At 39.8% G+C, this 1,535-nt stretch overlaps 1 protein-coding gene across 1 annotated transcript in view; it reads right to left on the bottom strand.

Annotated features, from left to right (window-relative positions):
* The window catches only part of LOC121813820 (NLR family CARD domain-containing protein 3-like), a gene marked incomplete at its 5' end in the record, with an annotated part of 6,950 nt that overhangs the window by 2,103 nt on the left and 3,312 nt on the right, over positions 1 to 1,535 (bottom strand). Inside the window, 2 exons of the mRNA XM_042217733.1 lie at positions 982 to 1,137; positions 1,401 to 1,535. Of these exons, the coding sequence (XP_042073667.1) occupies positions 982 to 1,137; positions 1,401 to 1,535 (291 nt within the window). The remainder of the gene's footprint in view (positions 1 to 981; positions 1,138 to 1,400) is intronic.

Below are 1,535 nucleotides of genomic sequence, written 5' to 3'. Positions count from 1 at the left end.
TTACCTGTTTCTTGCAGGTAGGTGGAGCTGACCCAATTATTGATGCAGCACACCTGAGAGGCCAGTCCCAGTGTATATAAAGACACCTTGACTGAACCAGCTAGAGAGGCTGGCTCTGGATCTCTCTGTCTGCCACTCATCATGTTCTTTTGGAAGTTTCAGTTATGGCTGTTATGTCCTTTACATTGTCTTTAAGTTGTTTTACCTTATTTTCATTAAATATGTGTTACAGCCTTTAAAAGCCTGTGTGTGGTCTCCCATTTGTTTGTCACTTCCTATGAGCCGGGTTGTGACACATCATTGGTCATCCTTCGCCCGTGCCTTTGCCACGCAGGGAGTAGTCTGTAGAAGAGTAGTTCAAGCAGACCGTGGCAACGTTCTAGAACAAGACCCAGCTAGCATCACAAAACAAAGAAAACCAGCAGAGACTCTATCATAGCACCTGCTTTTGACATAACCCATATCTCCTGGCAAAAGGAGCTAAGAGCAGTTCAGAAATGCCTGGAAGTACAAATAAGTGGGCTGCTGACAGCAGGTACTCATCCAGAATGGCTAACACAGTGCAGAATGCTCCTAATCATGAAGGATCCCCACAGTGGCACAGCGCCATCAAACAAATACCAATTGGCTGCCTCTCCATGACATGGAAGCTCCTTTCACATGAGCACAGCTGAGAAGGGCATCATGAATAAAACCTGATGTGTGTATTTAAAGTTATATCAGCATGCCAATTAATTACGCACTAAATGATTAGTCAACATTTTCAGCGTTGTCAGATATTATAATCTGACTATGATGTGAGTGAAAAGAAAGAAAATAATTGTAACAATGGTTGACTTTGCTCATTGAGACAGCTCAGAAATACTAATGATCTGAAAGCATGATGACATTTAGCAGGCTTGATTTTTCACATTTTTTCATTATTAGCTCTGAATCATATTGGTCATTTTCTAAAAGAATAAAAGAATCACTTAATCTGACCTGATAATTGTAGAGTTTGAAGTCTTCAGCATCTTTACTCCTGAAAAATTCAGACTGTTGTTACTCAGGTCCAGTGCTCTCAGACTACAGAACTGAGAGGTGAGAACTGAGGACAGAGTTTCACAGCTTCTCTCTGAGAGTTTACAGCCACTCAGTCTGAAAAATTGTGAACACAGACAAATAATACTGGTGTTAAAGTGCAGTGAGTAGTTACTAGATTTGGTAAAATGGAATTTTCTTTATGGCTTGACTCCTCACTTGATTATTTACATTAGTAAGTATTTCAGCTAAGTTAGATATTTATTTAAAAAGCTTTACCAAAAGCACACAGAAAAAAATGAAACACATAAATGGAGCTCAATTTTTTAGTGATTTTTTTTCTTAATCATAGAACAAATTTAAATATCACTTGACCTGACCTGAGCATTTCTAGTTTACAGTGTGGACTCTTCACTCCATCAGAGAGAAGCTTCACTCCTGAATCTTGTAGGTTGTTGTTACTCAGGTCCAGCTCTCTCAGACTGGAGGACTGGGAGCTGAGAACTGAGGACAGA

This window comes from Haplochromis burtoni, unplaced genomic scaffold (genome assembly GCF_018398535.1).
Source record: "Haplochromis burtoni strain Fernald_Lab_line unplaced genomic scaffold, NCSU_Asbu1 Contig_2758, whole genome shotgun sequence".
In the NCBI taxonomy this organism is placed as follows: Eukaryota; Metazoa; Chordata; class Actinopteri; order Cichliformes; family Cichlidae; genus Haplochromis; species Haplochromis burtoni.
The sequence above is the reverse complement of the archived record's forward strand: the minus strand, read 5'-3'. Positions and strand labels throughout refer to the sequence as shown.